The sequence below is a fragment of the Dromaius novaehollandiae genome, chromosome 19, assembly GCF_036370855.1.
Source record: "Dromaius novaehollandiae isolate bDroNov1 chromosome 19, bDroNov1.hap1, whole genome shotgun sequence".
Classification (NCBI taxonomy): Eukaryota; Metazoa; Chordata; class Aves; order Casuariiformes; family Dromaiidae; genus Dromaius; species Dromaius novaehollandiae.
The window spans coordinates 13,348,445-13,365,705 of NC_088116.1; the positions used below are offsets into that span (position 1 = coordinate 13,348,445).

Here is a 17,261-nt window from a genome sequence, read left to right on the forward strand (position 1 = left end):
GGCCTGAGCAGGGCAGATCACCTGGCACAACTGCTTACTGTCCCCACTCAAACTGGGAAGAAAGGGGAACCCTTCATTCCTGCTGAAGCTCAGGCGCTGCACAGCCGTGACCACAAGGTTCATGAAGCTGGGAGAGCCGGACTGAGGGACATACCTGGGGGGCTTGCCATGAGGCTTCCATATAGGAATGGTGGGCCTGAGTTTTGACTCCTCCTCCTAGAGTAGAGCCAAAGCCAGTTGGCCAGGGCCATGCAGGCTGTGTAGCAATGCTTGCACACAGCCAATCCACTGGAAATTAATATTTCCACCTTGAAAGTGATGTAGCACCCTGGAGCTGAGATAGGAAGTTTTGCATTTTTAGATAGTAAACAGCAGTAGCCCTCCAAGCAAGAACACACTAAGAAATGGAGAACTAGTCAATACGGATTTGTCTGATCGCTTCTTTTTATTTCTCTATAAGCATTTTCTTCAGAAATGAGACGTGCCAGTCTGTGACACATGTTGCCTTCTTAAATGGGGACTTCCCGAGAGTGAAACATGTTGTGACTGATGAAGCATCCAGAAAAAAAATGGTAACAACATGCCCAGGAGCTGATCCAGAAGAACAGTCAAGATGAACCTGGCATTTTCTGGATCTTCCTGGATGACTTCCAGTCCACTCATCCATACGGTTGTGGTCTTCCATTTTCAGAACTATATCTTCAGGAATGGCTGACCAAAGAAGTCTGTAATGCCAAACAAATATATGATGCCATGTTTCCTGTAATGGAGAAAATCCTCCAAGAACGTAAAACATATATGCCATATGGGACACTGCAAATGTTGTTTAAATAGGCTGAAAGTGCCCATTCATTGCCAGGTGGCTACAGAATAAAGAAAAATATGGAAACATTTAAAATGGCAGAGTATGTGACCAGGATGTGCATCAGTTATATCAAGCATGGCTATTCCTTCAAAGCTATTGCAATCCTGTGCAGTACGCAGAAGGCAGCAGAGGAGTTTTATCAGATCCTGGAGCCTGCACTAAAAAGACAAGTAAGGCAATACAGGGTAAAGTTGGTCTTCAGGACAGCAGAGGATGTTTGAGGAAACGTTATCGTTCCCGACAGCATCCAATGCTTCTCAGGCCTAGAAAGTGTTGTGTTTGGCACCCACCCCATGCCTGCACAAAGGGAGATTTCTCTCAGTCTTTTACTGTGTGTGACATCCAGAGCCAACACCGAGCTCCGTTTGCTGTTTCACAGAGAGAAGATGTTCCTAAAAGACGTCTTCAGATGATAGTTCACTCTTATGTGAGTCTGCAGACACTAGAATGCTTTACTCACTTTTTGTTCAGTGATATTATAGGGCAGCATTAAGATTATTTGATGTGCTTTTCATTCTGTAGTCTATGCTAAAAAATGATGCAGTTCCATATATACATTTTGTCATGTACAGGCCTGTAATATTTCATAAAACTGATTTTAATTGTAGGACACCTCTCCTGAGGAGGACAAATTGCTGAAAATGGCAATTATAGAAGGAAGTAAATGATTGCAAGCTACTTCGACAAATTATAGAAAAGTTTGGAGGCTTGTCCTTTCAGTTCCCCTGCTCTTTAAACTGTCTGCATGATTCTGACCTGTTTCAGCACAACAGAGTGGAAATACTGGCTGGAAACACATCAGGGACCATCCTTGATTGGATCTCAGCTGGTGCAGATGCAAATATTCAAAATCCTGCTTTTTTCTCAGAGGGAAGATACTGGTTAATTTTTAGCCACATCCTCCCTTTTCTCATCCGAAAAGATATAGCCATTGCCTGCTTTTGAGAGTGGTGGTGGCTGTCTTCACCTCCGCCGGGACTGGGGCTGTGGTTTTGTGGTTGAGTCGAATCATCTTAAACGCAGGTTTCTGCCAACAGAGACAGTTCTGTCCCCAACAGCACAGTCCCAGCCCTCCCATAAGCAGGGTCTGGTGTGTAATGGTGCAGTGAGCTGGGAACTCTGGTGTGTAAGGGTGAAGTGAACTGGTACGGTGAGCTGGGAACTTTTAGCAAATTAGTCTTCAGCCCGATGAGCTCTACCTCATGATGCACTTGCCCAAGCGCTAGTGCTGGCATGAGACATGGCAGGAATATGCTACTTCGAGAAGGAGGTAACACTTCTCCCTCACCCTGCTTCCTTTTGGTAGCTGCTCGCCTGTGTACTCACCCAAGCTGTTTAGAAACTGCAGCAAGTTACTGGGACTATTGAAGTTAACTAGCTGTTGCAATACAGTGTAAATGTTGAAAGCTCAGTTCTCACTGTCATGTCAAATTTGACATAAGCAGTATGGCTCTTTAAATTCTGATTGTGCAGAAAACTGTTGAGAATCTACCACATAATTAAATCTTTTCTTTCCGTCTCAACTGCTAACTATTTCCAGAGCTTTGCCAATGTTTGTCTTGTAACACAGCTCCTATTAGTGCTTACTCTGACACAAGGCACTATTAGATTTTTAAAAAGCTGAAAAATTAGTGGTATGATTATGTCATATTTGCCCTGAAAATGACATTTTGCTATGACTCTTACATAATTATACTAGCTTTCTTCTTTTGCACAATAAATGTATGTTTGAACCACAAGGGATCAGGCTGGTGGGCCTCCCATCAAACCGAAGAGCAGGAGAAGGTGGCAGGGTAGAAGAGCCTGTGCCTTAGGTGACACATCCACTGTCAATGAGACCACAGAAATTCTGTCCTTTGCAGTGGGACAGGGGATGGCAATAGTCCCATAAGAAATGAAAACCAGACCCAGAAAGGAGTATAACAGGATATAAAAGAGACCCAGAGCAGTGGTATGGAACTTCTACAGGGATGCCAGAAGACTGAGAAAAGAGTCAGGTACCTGGAAATGTCCTGCTTTAAATGGAGACAGTGTAACTGTGTCAGTGAGCCCCACAAAGTCACACTGATTGAAATCCCAAGGCCTAACTAGGATAACTATAGCTAAAAAGTTTCCTCAGAACATGTAACAAACACTGATCATTTCTAAAAATACCAAGAGGTATTTCATGGCTCTGCTGGGTATGGGGCCCACGAGAGACCAGTCTGCTGCAGTCTGGAAGAGCACAGAGAGCCTGGTCTAAAATCTCCCAGATGAAGGGCTGCTCTGCACCGGTGCCCATAGCGTGTTTAAACCCAGCTTCCTTGCAGGGGCGAGGCAGGCCAAAAATCCACTCATTTTGCTCACCTTCAAAAAGAGGAACTACATAAAATGAGGAAGTCTGTGAAAAAGATGTGAAAATGGGTCATTTAGGCACTATGCTGTATGCATATCACCTAGCCAGAGACCTGAAAAAAGGGGCAGCTCTGGTTGCTACAGCATACGTGGATTTCCAAAATGTTTTGACAAGACCCCTCGCCAAAGGAGGTTAAGCAGACGCAGGACGGAACGGAGATAAGGGCTGGGGGTGGAGAGCTCAGAAGAACCTGGTGAGACTGAGTGACTATGCAGTAAAACGGCAGCCAAAATTCAGTGTGAAGTGGTCCGCAAAGTGTGTGTCGGGGGGAAGGGGTGCAGCCCTGATCGCACATGCAAAATGACAGGCTCTGGGCTGGTTGTGGCCACTCGGGGATGAGACCTGAGCGTGATGATGGGTGGTTGCCATGAGGATGTCACCTCCTTAGCAGTCAAGAAGACAGTCAAATGTTAGGACTGATTAGGAAAGCAGTATTAAATAACTGAAAATGACATTATATAAATCCCTGGTGCACTTGTACCTGGCATATTAGTGTTCATTTCTGGTCCCTGAATCTTGAAAGAGACAGAGTAGGGAAGGTTAGAGAAAAGCAACAAGGAGGATCAAAAGCGCAGAACGGCTCGTGCATGAGGCATGATGTCGCTGGGGCTCTAGCCTGGGAGATGACCAAGGAAAGGAAATATCATAGAAACCATATAAAATCATCAGCAGCAAGGGAGGCGGAGGGGGATGCCTTCTCCCCTCGTTCCTCCAGTTCAGCAATGAGGCTCTATCAAACGCAGCTACCACGGGCCTGGTCACCACCTCATGGGCCTGGTCGCCACCTCACGGGCCTGGTCGCCACCTCACGGGCCTGGTCACCACCTCACGGGCCTGGTCGCCACCTCACGGGCCTGGTCGCCACCTCACGGGCCTGGTCGCCACCTCACGGGCCTGGTCGCCACCTCATGGGCCTGGTCGCCACCTCACGGGCCTGGTCACCACCTCACGGGCCTGGTCACCACCTCATGGGCTTCGGCCTCGGTCTCGGCTGCGGGGCGTTGCGGGCGCTGCAGGCTCATCCTGCCGCTCTGGCGTCGCCCCGGCGCGACGCTCAGGCGTGGGGGGCGAGGGGCACACAAAGGGTCTGGACAGAAATAAGGACGGCTGGAAAACGGCAAGCCGCGACCGAGCTGGGCGGCCTGCGGGGGTGCTCCGCCCGCGGCAGGGCGGCCAAGAGCCGCCACAGCGGGCGCGGGGGGGCGGGTGCGGCCCGGCGAGGCCCCGCGCCCTCCACAGCGGCTCCTCCACGGCCGCTGCCCGCCGACCGCGAGGGGCGCTGGCGCTGGCGCTGCCCCGCGCGGCGCCGTGTCCATGGTGAGGCGGCGCGGCCCGCCCGGCGGCCATGGAGGAGCCGCTGTGGAGCGCGGACGCGGCCGGCGCCGTGTATCGCTCCCGCGACCCCGTGCGCAATCTGCGCCTGCGGTGAGGGCCGCTTCCCCCCCACCCCAGCCCGGCCCGGCCCGGCGCGGCCCCGCGGCCCGTCGTGACGCCGTGCTGCCTCCCCGCAGGGTTCGCATCCAGCGCCTCACGTCCGCCGGCCTCCTGCTGCAGCAGGCCCCGCTGCCGCCCGCCGGCCCCCGCGGCCCCGAGCTCCTCGGCTTGGCCGCCCGCGCCGCGCCCGGTACGTGGGGCGCCTCGGAGGGGGGGGGGGGGCGCGGGGCGGCGGCGGCGCTCGCAGGGGTGCTGCCGCGGGTGACCGGTCTCTGTCCCGCAGGTGCCCGGCGGCCCCCGGACGAGGAGGAGGAGGCCGTGGTGGCGTGGCAGGAGAAGCTCTTCAGCCAGGTGGGTGCGCGGCGGTGGGGCCTGGACTTCCCCCCGGGGCCGTCGGCCCTGCTGCAGCCCGGGCGGCCGCTGCGCTCCCCTGCCCGCCCGTCTCCCGCCTTCCGCGCATCCCCTCAGGTTTCCCCCCCTTTGGGGTGAGCTGCTGCGTCTGCGTCCCTCCGCGAGGGTGCTGGTGGTGCTGTGGGCCACCATGTCCCAGCGTGGTGTCAGGGCCGTACTGGACGTAGCGCTGTCGACTGGGATTCCCGAAGGATCTTGGTGTCTTTAAAAATCTCAGCCGAAAAGCTTTTTTGGCACTGGCCGTGCTGATGAAGTGCAACTTTTGCGCTTTACCTGTGGTGCTCTCAGTTTGAGGTGGATCTCTATCAAAATGAGTCAGCCTGTCAGACCCCCCTGGACCGGCAGTACCATGAGGAGATCCTGAAACTGGAGAAGGCTGGAGGTCGGAAGAACTACCGCATCTTCACCTACACCGATCATGACCGATTCACCAACCTGGAGGAGGTACCAGCTCTTACTTACACGTAATCTGTACTGCACTATCTGTCAGCAAGGCCAGGCCTACAGGTTTTTAGGGCAGAGGGGAATGTTTGCCATTTCTTAGGCATGCAGAAGCGGGCCAGACATTGTGAAAGCAGGAGAACATACTGTTTTTGCAAGGCAGAAGCGGTATGGTCACCTGGCGCTCCATACCCAGAATGAGATCTTCCCCTTTCAGAAGGGTGTACGGTGACAGCTTGGAGGTACTTGGCTTTGTAGAGTTGTTCTCTAGGTGACTTGCTGGGTGGAGTTCAGCTGTGCTTTGCCACAGGAGTGGCGAATGACATCTAGAGTGTTTTAGCAGTTTGTCCCTGCATGTATAGGTGTAACTACCTGTATTCTCCTCCAAGAGTGACCCTCTGTTTGAGAAAGATGTCCTGTTGTAATGAGGCTAGTTCTAGTTGTGTTTCTCTCTTCCAGCACTACCAGAAAGTAACTGACTCAGTTCATGAGGTGCCATCATATCTGGCAGAGCGAATGGCCACTGCGAGGAGGAGAAGACAAGATCGTAGGCCAATGTGAGTGCAGACTGGGGCTCAGAGCTTGCTAATGCAGGTTTGTTGGTACTAGTGCCTCAGGTCTGGAGGAACGTGGCATGTGGAAGTTGGCAGCTTGAACTGCCCACTGAGACCTCTCAGGAACTGGCTTTTGTACTCAGAACTGGTACCGTGACTTTTCATCCTGGAGTATTCAGTGCTGTCTGTACCAGGCTGCTCTGGTGTGTTGTATCTGATTGTCTGACAGATGTGCGTTGTGCTGTCCTGTCGTTGACAGAGAAGGGAGTTCTCTGAAGTCAAAAGTCATCACCTGGGAGCCCTCGGAAGAATTTATAAAGAACAATCATGTGATTAACACTCCTGTTCAGACCATGTACATCATGGGGGACTTGGGTCCTTACGGAAAGTAAGTAAAATCTTGAACTGATCTAGTCTCCCAGATGGAAACTCATCTCCCGCCCTTACTCAAATCACCTGCCTCTTTCATTAGTCAAGGGGAGGGAATTCTAAGAGCTCAGTAATTCCAGCTACTATTTCCTTCCTCTTACCTCGGTTGGGAGGCACTGAATGTATCCCTCCCAAAGGCCTCTTATACTAGTAGGGAAGTATGGGTGTGTGTTCCCTTTTGTGTTTCCATGTGCATTTACTAGCTCTGCTGTTCCGGAGTAAGAAAATATACACGTGCTCTATTTAGACTGTCTCTGTCTTTCTTGGTATCTTCCATTAGGCTTGGTCGCAGGGAATATGAACATGTTCTTTGCACAATCAAGGTAGACAGCAATGGTGTGATTACAGTGAAGCCTGACTTTACTGGCACAAAAGGAGCCTACCGGTGAGTGGGACAGGGCTGGTACCACTAGTGGGACTGATACAGAGGGCCAAAATTGATAGCCCCCCTCAACTTTCAGGCAGTAGATCAGCATTTAAGTTGAGGGATATTTTTTTAGCTTTGTTTCAAGGGCTTCTGGGACAGATTATTGTGTACTTTGTACTTGTTGTCACTGGGCATGTGATCTGGGCTTTGGAGCCAGCCCCTAAGGATACAGGTTATGTGTATGCAGGACATGAGTGATCCTTTTTGAGCCATTGATGCTGGCAGGCACTTGGGAGTGAGGAGAGGGTCATTAGTGCCCTTGTGTTACTTCACAGGCCTTGTAGGGAGGGGATGGCATGGTTGATAATATTGCTGCCTGGGCCTGTTCTTTGCCTAATGGTAGAGTTTCGCCCATGTGTTTTGGGGCTCTGCAGAATTGAGCTGGATGGAGAGAAGCGAGAGCTGTGGAAATACACCATTGAGAATGCATCTGTCCAAGTGCAGCAGGAGGAGGAGGAACGGGAGCAGCGTGTGTTTAGAGATGTAAGGACCAGCTTCCACTGATTATACTGACTAGTTCTTACTTGGCAGAGGGAGCTTAGACCCTCACATAGATATAAACATTAGTGCTATAGGCACCTAAACTTAGGTAAGATGAATGTCACTGAAGGTGAGTCTCATCTGCCTAGCGATTTGAAAACTCCAACTCATTCAAATACTCCCTGAATACTCTGCTTCATTCCTTGGTCTAGGTTGAGGTCTTGTCTGTCACTGGTATTGGTTGTGTTGACAACTGACTGCAACTGATGTTTTTAGTCAAGACTGATGCAAGAAAGCCCCTAAATTCTTGTCTTTCTAGTGTCACCTGCTGATGGTATTCCTTCCCTTTTGAGCAGTGGTCTTCCTCTTGCTGTGTGTATAGTTACAGAATGATTTCTTGTTACCCTTAATGTTCCAGGATACTTGGATCTCATTTTGTGCCTTGACCTTTCTGAATTGCCTTTTTGCCTTTGGCAGTTTATACAGGTTATTAATGTGTTTCAGTTTTTGATTTGTACACTTCCTTATTGCATTTGAGGTCAATGAGGAAATCGTGATTTAGCCACACTGATTTCCCATCCATTCATTTCAGTGGAATAGTTTGTGCTTGTGGTTTTAGCACTGTGTCATTTAAGAGCTGCTGATTCTTTGGAGTTTATTCTTTCTCTAGGTTAGCCTTTGACAAGATGTTCTCAGAAGCTGAAGTTTCATGCAGCGTTAGCAGTTATGCATCTTTAATTGTATTAGATTCTTAAATTCTTGCATTACTCTATACTCTGCTATAACAATGAAAAACTGTCAGTTATGCCTGTCAGCAACTTAAATTGGTCTTATTTTATACCCATCATATTTTTTTGCAATAATATAAGCAAAAACATATAATCAAAATGGCACTTTTTGTAATCCACTTTTTCTGTGTTTTCAGCTGTATAGTCGGCACAAAGAGTACCTCAGTGGTCTTGTAGGCTCAGAATTTGAAATGGTGAGTACCACTGGCACTCAGGAGGGACCTGGAGGCCTGCCTTTTGGAGACCGGTGACCTGGTTAGCATGGCTGCTGTTTGTACCACAGTCTCCAAAGGTTGTCTAGTTCTGGGGATGTGTTGGCAGCTTTTGCCATGTGACTTCCTACTGAAAATTGGGCAGAAAGGATCCATTTGCAATGGACGTGGAGCCTGCGGAGGTCCAACATACATCTGTCAGACCTGCAGCAGAGAGTGCTGAACAGTGCGGTCTCTGTGAGACTGCATGCATTGTGTGAAGGCCTTTGACTGTAATAACTCTGAGAAGGAAGGAAGGAAAATTTGTATTTTGGGGTGGCGGTTGCTATTAACTTCTTGAATGCCAGACAGATTGTGTCACTCAGTTCAATAGCCCTCCCACCTCCAAACTCATGTACGCTTTCACTGCTCACTAAATTACCCAGACTGGAATCTTTTCTGCTCAAATCTTGTTCCCCAATGGGTGTAAGTTTTCTACTCCTTCTAGTATTTCAAAAGTGCGTTTCAGCTCTTCCTGTGCTTGCTTTATTCTTGGGCTAGTGCAGGAGCACTACAGTGGGAAGAGGACTATGATTTCTGCAAGCGACTTCAGATTGCATTTTATATCCGCTCTGAAGTACTGTAAAAGACCTGATTTACAGCATAGTGAACTCTGGCAATCTGGGAATTTGGTCTCCCTAGGGAGGCTCTATCCAGAGAGACTGGTCACTTCTGGAAATGATGGTAAGATAATACAAGAGGTCAGAATTTCTCCCTGACCAGCAGGAAGCAAGTCAAGGGATGAAGCCTTGAAATGCAAGCAGCCATGAAATATCCATGTGACATCTTGTTGGGAGGGGATTGTGTGAGGCTGCACGAATAGTCACTAAGCTCTTTATCTTCTTTATCTGCTTGTTCTCATAGCCTCTTCCTGGTACGCTGCGGCTGTTTGTGAATGGGGAAATAGGTGAGTCCTTATTATGAACTGTCACTGTAGGAGCAAAAACTGGGTCTGCTGGAATGGCTAAGGCTAGAAAGAGTCCAAGGATTCTTGATTCAAGGGCCAGTCCAGAGCAGATGATTCTCTCCCTAGCCTCCTTTTCTTCCTCCTCCTCTTCCTCCTCTTCCTACTCCTTCCCTGTTTTTGTGAACTAATCCCTTGAGTGGCGTTAACAGATTGGAGATTACAAACACGGCAGCTGTTGTAGGAAAACATACAAGTCTGAAGAAGGGAGAACAGACTGGGAAATTAATACAGATTATAGCAAAGAAAGCAATTAAACATGGGACCTCCATAACCTGGTGGTGGGGACAGGGCTTATCCTGAGAAAGAATCTTCTCTGAGGGTCATGTTCTGTTGCACGGAAGAACCTGGCTTTTCCCAGCTTCCAGCAGTAACTGACTATCCCTGAGACCACTGGTGCTGCATCTCCCATGCTCTACAGTGAGTACTGGAGGAGTTTATGTGGAAGCAAGAGGCTGAATGTTCATTCTGTCCTCTTCTCAGTTTCAGCTCAAGGCTACGAGTATGACAACCTCTACGTTCATTTCTTTCTGGAGCTGCCTAAATGTGAGTATCCCTGTTTCCAAGCATATCACAGCAGTTTAAGGTATAAGCCATACTTTGGCTAATGCATCAGATCAGCTCTGCTAAAAAGTCAGTAAAAATTAGTGTAGGGGCTGGGATCTAACTGGAGGCTGTCAGAGTGGTGTGAACTAAACTGACATCTGAGAGAAAGTAGCATCTTCACCTCTTGCCTCTTCCAAATCGGATTGGGACATAAAGGACTGACGGCTTCTCAACCAGCGGTGGTGGTGGCCAGCAAACTACCCAAGTTCACTCCTGATACTGCAGAGAATAGCCTTCCTGTCTTCTCCATCTCAGTAGTGACCCTGTCTGATTTCACTGCCAGCCATCATGTTTTCATGTTTTTTGCTGATGCTAAAGTATTAAATCTTGGCTTAGAAATAAGGCTCCCAGCATTAATATGCACATCCTGCTACTTGTTTCATCACCCTGATGCTATGGCCCTGGCTCCCCTCTTTTCCTGGCTATAGCCCTGATATTTGTCTGAGGGGCTGTCACTTTGCTACTCTGTATTTTTAGGTAAGGTTCCCTTCTCTTAAGGTGGACTTTGTGCTGTCATACGCAGTTTCATGGAGTTCTGGAATGCAGTAGTTGCAACAGGAGGGTGGGATGCACCTAGGAAAATTCAGTGTGGGTTGAACATCTGGGACTGATGTTCTCCTTTGAGCTACTCTGACTGATGAGTCCGCCCTCTCACCCAGAGCATTCACCACTGGGTTCACGTTCTCCTTTTCTCCTAGGCTGGTCGAGCCCGGCATTCCAGCAGCTCTCAGGAGTGACACAGACCTGTGCCACCAAGAAAGTGGGCTGGGTAAGGATGCTTTCAAACCAGAGGAGCAGAGCTTGAATAGGCACACTTTGAGGTGGACCATATAGTGTTACAACCTATGGGTTTATTCAGCAAAGGTTCTGACGTGAGAGCGCTTTCTAGAGCAGACCATATTGGGATTCTCCTTATTCTGGTTATACATTTGACATTGACATTTCTGACATTTCTCAAGAGTCATTGACATTTCTCAGAGTGCTGCTGTGTTTGAATAAAATTTCAGAGCAGTTTCTGGAGCCTAACTTTTTTCGTCATTTTGGTTGATTGCCTTTGGAGCTTTGATTTTTGTTCTCTCAGATGCTCAGAGTTAATGAAGCATTGTTCTGGCTTGACTGGGACTGAAATGCGCACAGTCTCTAAATTGATTTCTCAGTGAACCCCCCCTTCTGTCTGGGAAGTTAATTCAATTGCTGTCTGCAGCTCCTCCCTTACAGATAGCTGGATTTGAATTTTACCAGCTTTTTCATGCCCGTGTAGGAACTAATTTGCTTATTATAAAAACCATTATCATACAACATTTCAGTAATCATGTTGTTTGAGGTATTTTGCTGGGTTCATTTAAAGATCCTGATGGTGTCTAATAATTATGCCAATGGCTGACTTATCATTTGAGGTGTGTCACTCTTTCCCCCTTTTCATTAGTTTTAACAGCCTGTTCCATCTACATGGTTCTGGAAGTTGCATGCAGGTCCCTCGTGCAGCCATGTGTTCATTAGTGTGGTGTGATTGATCTCATCTAAGGCACCACTGCTTCCTCTCCCCATTAGTTCTTTTCTCCCTGCTCTCTATGTGCCCATTGTAATACTAGTGATGGATTCTGCTCCTGTCCAGGAATCTGATCTCTGCCCTATTCCTCTTTTCCAGGATAATGTGGCATACTTCTGCTACCTCTTCACTTTGGAGATGTTTTTCACCCAAGAAGATGAATCAGAAGGTGCGTTTTCTTGTTGCTCTGAAAGGTGAAACTCTGAAATCTCCTGATCACAGTGTAGGTAGGCATCTTGCCATGTGGACAGATGTAAACAAAGGAAAATGTTGCATGTTCAGCAAATGTTCACCCCATCACCACACAACCTCTGGACATGTAGCAAATATTCTCTGCCCAGCAATGTGTCAGTATTTACATGGAGTAGTAGGCTGCGCTGCTTCCAGGCCATACTCAGTTCTCTCCAGTTCTGAATCTACTTGGAACGTAGTTCGTCGGCCTCTAAATGATGAGCAGGCTGATCTGTGGTACCACGCCCAACATACTGCACAGGGTACGGGGACTCTGCAGCTGAAGAAACAGGCAGCTTTTTTGTAGACAACCAGAACTCTGTGCTGAGTCTTATGTTTGTAGACACACTAAATGACCTGTATAATCTTGGTATAGTTTATGTCACTTTGAAACTCCTGGCTGTATTTTAAGCTGGGCTTGTCTGCTGCCTTTTTCTACCCCATCGCTACATTCCTCTTTCTTCGTCACCAACCCTGTTGCTTTTTGGACTGCTATCACTAGGCACAGCTTCACATCGTGCCTTGCCACTTGAATCCAACATGTGCATTGCATCAGAGTATACAACCAACACTTAATGCACTTTCAGCCTAGAATAAATATGATGTATTTATTACACAGTGGAGAAAGGAAATGCTTGGAAACTTGTAGGAGAATCCAAGGTAGTAACCTTCCAGTAAGAGTGAAACAGGTATGTGTTAGAGTTAAAAAAGCTCCCTTGTTTTGCATCACATTGTTCAGAAAAGAGTGTCTTGTCTGCACAAGGACAATCGAGCAACCAATTTGGACTTGTTCTCAGAGATTCATCAAAACAAAAATTTTTCCCAGATTTTTAGCCTCTTACCAATATTTCCCTTTTCATCCTGAAGTCTGAGGGTCCAGAATTACACAGGAAGATAAGCACCCATATGTCTAGGTTTGTCATTCTAGAAGAAATACAGAGAGGACTTCTTGCTAGTGGACTTGGGTATTTAGCAAACTCATTCTCAGTGATAGTCTCCATTTGCAGCTTTTACACAGCTGTCATCTGCTCCCCTTCCTTGCAGACTCTCTCCCTCAGTGGCCTGTTCTTTACTTCGAGGTTCTATCCCTGGATTTCTGGCAGAGGTATCGTGTTGAAGGATATGGCTCTTTGGTGCTGCCAGCCTCTCCAGGTAAAATGTATTTGGGGGCAGTATGTTAAGTGCCTAGGGGAATGAGAGTTGAGTGGTCCTCTTGGGAGTGGACTCAGCTGGTCCTGGGGAGGGTTTTCCTGTGCATACTGAAGGGGATAATTAGCTCCCTGTGAGGCAGCGAAGAGGGTTCTGGTGCATCCTGAACCGTTTTACCTGTTGTTGAGAAGCATCGTGTGTTGCTGTCTTTGCTCCGTTAGTGTTTCTGTCTGAAAATCTTGTGCAATAAAACCCTGGAGTGGGGCAGCATGTCCATCTCTACAATGGTGGTAGTCCTTCCCTGTCCGACCTGGAACCTTAGGGTCACATCAGGCATGCTGATGTGGTAAGGAGATGCTCCTCATGAGCAGGGGGTAGTTTCAGCGCTGCCTGTGTGTGACTGTCTGAGGCTGAGTCACTGGTAAGAAGTGTAGATATATGGTGCAATGTTCACACTTCCAGCCTGCCATGGTATGGATCGATGCTGTGGTATCCATCTCTGTGACTCTGAATGGATTAATTGGCCATAGCCACTAAACTGGCCTGTCATCCTCAATCAGGTCTCCACACGTTTACCATCCCTACCTGGCGCCCTGTGGAGTTGGGGACAGTCTCTGAGCTGAGAAGATTTTTCATCGGTGGATCTCCTGAGCTGGAGGACTTAACTTACATCAGGATACCATCAACCTTCAAGGTGGGTTCAACTTCAAGATGCTGCTCTTGCTGGGAAATGTTAGATTCTGCTCTCAAGTTCAGGTTCCTGTCAGCAGCCTTGACCAGACTCGAGCAAGGATGAGCTGATGGTCCCATCCCTGTGACAAATGGATCCTCTGTGGGACTTGTGAGCAGGGACAGAGGAGTGGACAAACCCTGCAGTAGAGCTCTCTGCCCTCTGAGGTGTATTCAGCTTAGAGAAGCGAGTGCACAGAGACTAAAGCTTACCTTACCTTGCCTTGCCTCTGCTTGTGCTGGCCGATGTCTGGAAAGCATCCCTCAGGTTAGCATCTCTTACCAGCTCTAGTCTTCATGTGTGTTTGTAAGGAACCTGGGCTGTGCTGAGCTTGGAACAGCTCATTGAAGCAAGAAGCCGACAGGAATGTGGGGCAGACAAAAATTCCACATGCTCAGGAAAGCTGCCGAGGTTCTTGCTGGTGTAACGAACAAGCTGGTCTTAGTAGCAGTTTTCAGTGGGAATAAGCCCTGAAGCAATGACTAAAACTTTTCTCCAGCATTGTGCTATCAGCTCACTAGTAATCAAGTCCTGCCCTCAGTGCAGCCCAGAACTAATTGGAAGAGACTCTGTGCTCACAATTGTTGACACTCTTTGTGGTGAGGTGTGTGGTTGCTAAGGATCAGTTTGTCATAGCAGGTTGCAGGCTCTGGTTATTCTAACTTGTGCTTTCTCTGCAGGGAGAACGTCTGAGCCGCCTTGGCTTTCGCACAAAGACAACGGGGAGTGTCACATTCCGGCTTCACTGCCTGCAACAGTCTAAGTAAGTGCTGCGAAGTGAGTGCAAGCTCCATCTTCTGTGTTGTGTTGTGCCAGCCCTGACCTTGTACTTCTCTGCAGAGCTTTTCTGGAAACCAGTGCCTTGAGACAGCGCATGCAGAGTGTACTGGACCGACTTGGAGGCATCAGTCAGCAGAGCTCTGTCTACAACGTTTTGGGTAGGGCTTTCATCTCACTCCCCTCTGCAGAGCCTTTGCTTCGCTTTTGTCCCCTTTTTACAGGATAGGCAGGGGATTTCTGGAGAATCTATTGTTGTGGGTGTAACCACCCCCTTGAGCTTCCTGAGTCTGAGACTACCACAGCAGAGGTTTAATGTTGTGATCTGAAATTGCTGGAAACTTCAGGAGGCATTGGCTATCAGCAGGTGGGAGGATAGCCGCTTTGTGAGGGCAAAGCCTCGGCTGGGCTGCCCAGTCTTGCCTGGCATGTGGCTGTAGTGCACAGGCTCGTCTCCCTTTCTGTTACGCACAGAGGAAGCACAGTACTAGAAATAAATGAAGAGAGCAGCAAGGACCTGGTGCTTTGTTGGTGGGAGTTAGTACTAGGAAGTGCAGTTCCTGTTCCTGGAGAGATGATGTTCGTTGGACAAACTCATCCCTCCCCTTCCCTGAGGCTGCTGTTCGGTATCCACTGATGCATTCTCGCTTGCTCTCACCTGCTGTGTTGCAGAGGCTTTCCAGAGGGCACGGCGCCGGATGCAGGAGGCACGCGAAAGCCTTCCCCAAGACCTCATAAGCACCTCGGCCACCACTGTGCGCCAGACACAAGAACCGTGATCCACCACCTCGACTGCCTCCAGCCTGGGAGCGCTCAGCAGCTTCTCTCTAGTAGAAGGACAAAAGGAATCACAGTGCCGGTGCCTGGAGGCTTTTCAAGCCCTTCCTTTGCTATTTTCCCTAGATGGGGGAAGGAGTCTGTAACATATCCAGCCCCAGAATCTTTGTGTTTCCACAGATATCTCTGGAAGGACACCTGTTTTTTCAAGGCATTTTGTTGCCATGCCATAGTGATACAGATAATTCCTGACACTTTTGCTGGGCAGACTAAAACACCAAACGCTGGACCTGTGAACCCTTTAACACCTTTTCAAGTATTGAATAGTAAATGATTATAAAAGTCTCAAGTTTACAATGACTTGGTAAATTTGCTTTTCTTCTTAAAGAAGAGAGTGATGTTGAAGGTCGAGGCATGAATGCTGTTTCGGATTTAATGAAATGAGTAGATAACTTCTTGAGAAATGCTGATAATACTTGTTGGCATTTGTAAATACAGGTCAGTCGTCAGTAAAATGAATCTATCCACCTGTGCCTTAAGACTGACTCATTTCTAGAGAAAATAACTTTCTGCCACTTTGTAATGTGTGAAATCAAAACAAAGGAATGATATATGACATCAGTTCAGAACTTGAAAAAAGGGTTAAATTCTGTAATCCCTTGTGTGTTTCTGTGAAGCTCCTGGGCTCTTGCGTCTCTGCAGTTATTAGCAGAAGGAGCCTTTGTTCGAGGATTCAACTGAAGAACACACATTCCCCTCAATTTATAGCAGAACTTCATCTGCGTGGTTTGCAAAGAGCAAAAGCAGATTGTAACATTTGCACAGCAACTGAACTTTGAGCTATCTCTGTTCATTGTTCCATTTCTGATTGCAATATGCTGCATCGCTTCCTGGGGAAGCATGTGTCTAGTTTTTACTCTGTTTCCTCTCCTGTTCTTTTCTCAGTCTCTTTTTTCCTGTTTTTGTTCCTCTCAAGTTCAGAAGTGTGAGGGTAACTGCAGACTGGCAGTGCTGCACTGATTTGTACATGAGTCATGTTTTCATGTGTTCTTCCCCTCCGCCCCCAACACAAGGGGTAGGAAGAAAAACCTCAGGCTGAGATCATGCAGACCTGAATATGTCCATAAAATTAGAACTCACAGGCAGAATATGAAATAGGAAATGGCCTTCTCCCTCTTGCTCTGCACTTTCCCTCTTTGCTAGGAGTGTGAGATTGATGGTTGCAGCCATGTTTATGACTGTTAAACATCCTGCTCTTCTCTGGTACTCTGTTGGCTCCCTCAGCCCATTCTTGCCATTTTGATCTTGTCCCAGCCTTCACTGGGAAAACTGAACTCCTGAATTTGTCCCTCCTTGACCTTTGTTGTAATTCCTAGATCCATATGGCAGCCTGAATGTACCTGGCAATTAATGAAAGAATTTTTGCTCACCTTTCTCTACCTCTACCCCTCCTTTTTGATGGAAGAGGCTGCCAGCACGTATTACAATAGTGTGGCCTGTTAAGCAGACTGCGGTATCCCTAGGCTAGAGCTGGATGGTGCTTCTCATGCTTGAATCAGGCATGAGAATCGCTCTTTGATGTGATGTGACTGTATAAGCCATTGTGGCTGCAAAGTCAAGCGCCCAGTTCCAGAATAGCAGAATTGAGGCTTGGCTGGGTGTACGCGCTATCATGGTCTTTAATGAGGCTATCACATTTCACAGACGCTGACCTGCTTACTGCTCAGGTGTTCAGTGAGTATGTAGCTGCTCAGTGTCTCTTTTTTATCATAATTCATGTCATAGCTGTGTAAATTTACTGAATATTATGTAAGTAATACGTAATTTCTTTCAGGATGTTTCTGTTGTGTCTGTCACTAATAGCTGAATCTCATGTCTTCAAAGTACCTTTCAGGATTGAGTTACAAGGTAAGAGAATATTCTTTTTATCAATAAAGTAACAAAATACCTATTTCCTTAAGATGGCACTGAGGAGAGCAGACACTAATAGAGAGTGGAATCTT

At 47.8% G+C, this 17,261-nt stretch overlaps 1 protein-coding gene across 2 annotated transcripts; it reads left to right on the forward strand.

The window, feature by feature from the left end:
• The first annotated feature begins 4,522 nt into the window (after nt 1–4,522).
• MKS1 (MKS transition zone complex subunit 1) lies at nt 4,523–15,785 on the forward strand. Of its 2 annotated transcripts, XM_064523508.1 has the most exons (18): nt 4,525–4,685; nt 4,772–4,884; nt 4,978–5,045; nt 5,394–5,549; nt 6,006–6,103; nt 6,360–6,488; nt 6,810–6,914; nt 7,331–7,439; nt 8,362–8,418; nt 9,340–9,382; nt 9,923–9,985; nt 10,744–10,814; nt 11,694–11,763; nt 12,870–12,977; nt 13,535–13,668; nt 14,385–14,467; nt 14,545–14,642; nt 15,154–15,785. In XM_064523508.1, exons 1-18 carry the CDS (start codon nt 4,606–4,608, stop codon nt 15,258–15,260), a joined length of 1,692 nt encoding a protein of 563 aa, XP_064379578.1. In that variant the 5' UTR covers nt 4,525–4,605; the 3' UTR covers nt 15,261–15,785. The 2 variants fall into 2 exon arrangements, with proteins under 2 accessions (XP_064379577.1, XP_064379578.1); XM_064523507.1 differs by having other exon boundaries at nt 4,523–4,685; nt 4,772–5,045.
• Nucleotides 15,786–17,261: the final 1,476 nt, after the last annotated feature.